The sequence below is a fragment of the Cebus imitator genome, unplaced genomic scaffold (genome assembly GCF_001604975.1).
Source record: "Cebus imitator isolate Cc_AM_T3 unplaced genomic scaffold, Cebus_imitator-1.0 Scaffold299, whole genome shotgun sequence".
Lineage (NCBI taxonomy): Eukaryota > Metazoa > Chordata > Mammalia > Primates > Cebidae > Cebus > Cebus imitator.
This window is the reverse complement of record NW_016107614.1, coordinates 1,386,863-1,388,403: the sequence shown is the minus strand read 5'-3', so window position 1 is coordinate 1,388,403 and position 1,541 is coordinate 1,386,863. Positions and strand designations below refer to the sequence as shown.

Genomic DNA, 1,541 nt, shown 5'->3' with positions numbered 1-1,541 from the left:
ACAGATAGATTTTTCCTTCTCCCTGTTTAAAAAAAAAAAAAAAAAGCATCAAGTGGAACCCGCCCTAGGAGGGGACATAAAGGGCAGAGAGATGACACATCATCCAGAAATACCAGCTGTTGTCACCGGAGACCAGTCAGCCAGAGCTGAAGAAAAGGCATGAGTTGGCCCCTCCTCACCGTCCCATGGCCCTCCTGACCCTCGCCCCTACCTCCTTGTGGGCAGCCGAGTTGGACTCCCAGAAGCGCTGCACTTTGCTGAAGGTGACGTTTGTGCAGTCGGAAAGGCCACTCAGGAAGGTGCCTGAGGACTTCTCGGTGACAGCCAGCTCCGCCTCTTCTTCCATGGGCGTCTCAGAGGCTTCCCTCTTGCCCAGGTGCAAGGACCCTGACTGCAGCTCATTATGTAACTTCACAGCATCGACTGTCAGGTCACTCATTCCTGAGAGCCAGAGGCACAAGTTAAGGCCCAAGCCTCCTTTTGGTCAAGAGAACAGAACAACCCCTAGGAAACAAACGAGCCTAGACCAAGTCTCCAACCCGAGGCTGAATTCTGCCTCATAAACCCATTGCACGCCTAAAACTTGAAAACCCAAGGAGAAAGGGAATCCTCCACGTAAAAGTTTTCGCTTCCCTGTAGCAACGGCATAAACGCCAGTGGGAATCAGCAGGGAGCTACATTCAGATAATCTGGAAAATAAATGAAGGTGAACGCGGTCTGTAAAGAGCCATCCAAGGTCCATTACAGCCATGAGTCCCAACTCTGACACCCGCGGTACCTTACACAAGATATTTCCCTACTGCGGACCTCAGTTTCTGTATCTGCTAAATTGGAACGGTTGTCCTTCAGAGCGGGCTCCAGATCTGACATCCTAAGAAATGGAAGTTCCAATGCCTGGCCCCGGACTCTCCCAGAGGCCCCAGACTGGACCCTGGTCTGCCTGGAACCCCACCGCCGGCTGCGCTCGGGTCCCAACCCAGCTACCTGACGGCCGGCTGAAGAAGCGGCTGCGGGCGGCCTGGCGGTGGCGGCAGATGACGGGGTTGCTGTCGCTGCTGTGGCCTTTCTTCCAGCGCTTCAACTTAGCTGAGACACCAGAGGGCAACTTCCCCGAGCGACCCATGTTGACTAAGCCGTGGCTGGGAGTCAGCTTAAAGGACCGGCTTCCAGGTACGTAGAAACACGCTCCGAACCCACGTGGATACCCTGTAACCTTCACTTCCTCTTCTTCTGGCGTCACTTCCGGATTCGTGCCTATTACTATGGTAAAACAGTCAACATCCGGTTTTACGCCTCCTCCTCCTCCTGGCTTCGGATTAGGAGGAGCTCCAAGGAGATCCGTTACTAGGAAGGAAGTTAGATTGCTAAGGGTTTTCTGGGCTTCTTACTCCAGCCAGGACCAGGTTTCAGGGCCACAGAAGTGAGCCTTAAAAAACTGGAGTTCGCCGGGCGCGGTGGCTCACGCCTGTAATCCCAGCACTTTGGGAGGCCGAGGCGGGTGGATCACGAGGTCAAGAGATCGAGACCATCCTGGTCAACAT

General features: G+C 54.3%; 1 protein-coding gene across 1 annotated transcript in view; it reads right to left on the bottom strand.

The window, feature by feature from the left end:
- Positions 1 to 1,445, bottom strand: part of RRP12 (ribosomal RNA processing 12 homolog) — a 47,143-nt gene extending 45,698 nt beyond the window's left edge. Inside the window, exons 1-2 of the mRNA XM_037729331.1 lie at positions 985 to 1,445; positions 212 to 441 (exon numbers count right to left, since the gene is read on the bottom strand). Coding sequence (XP_037585259.1) covers positions 212 to 441; positions 985 to 1,123 — 369 coding nt within the window. The 5' untranslated portion in view covers positions 1,124 to 1,445. The remainder of the gene's footprint in view (positions 1 to 211; positions 442 to 984) is intronic.
- Positions 1,446 to 1,541: the final 96 nt, after the last annotated feature.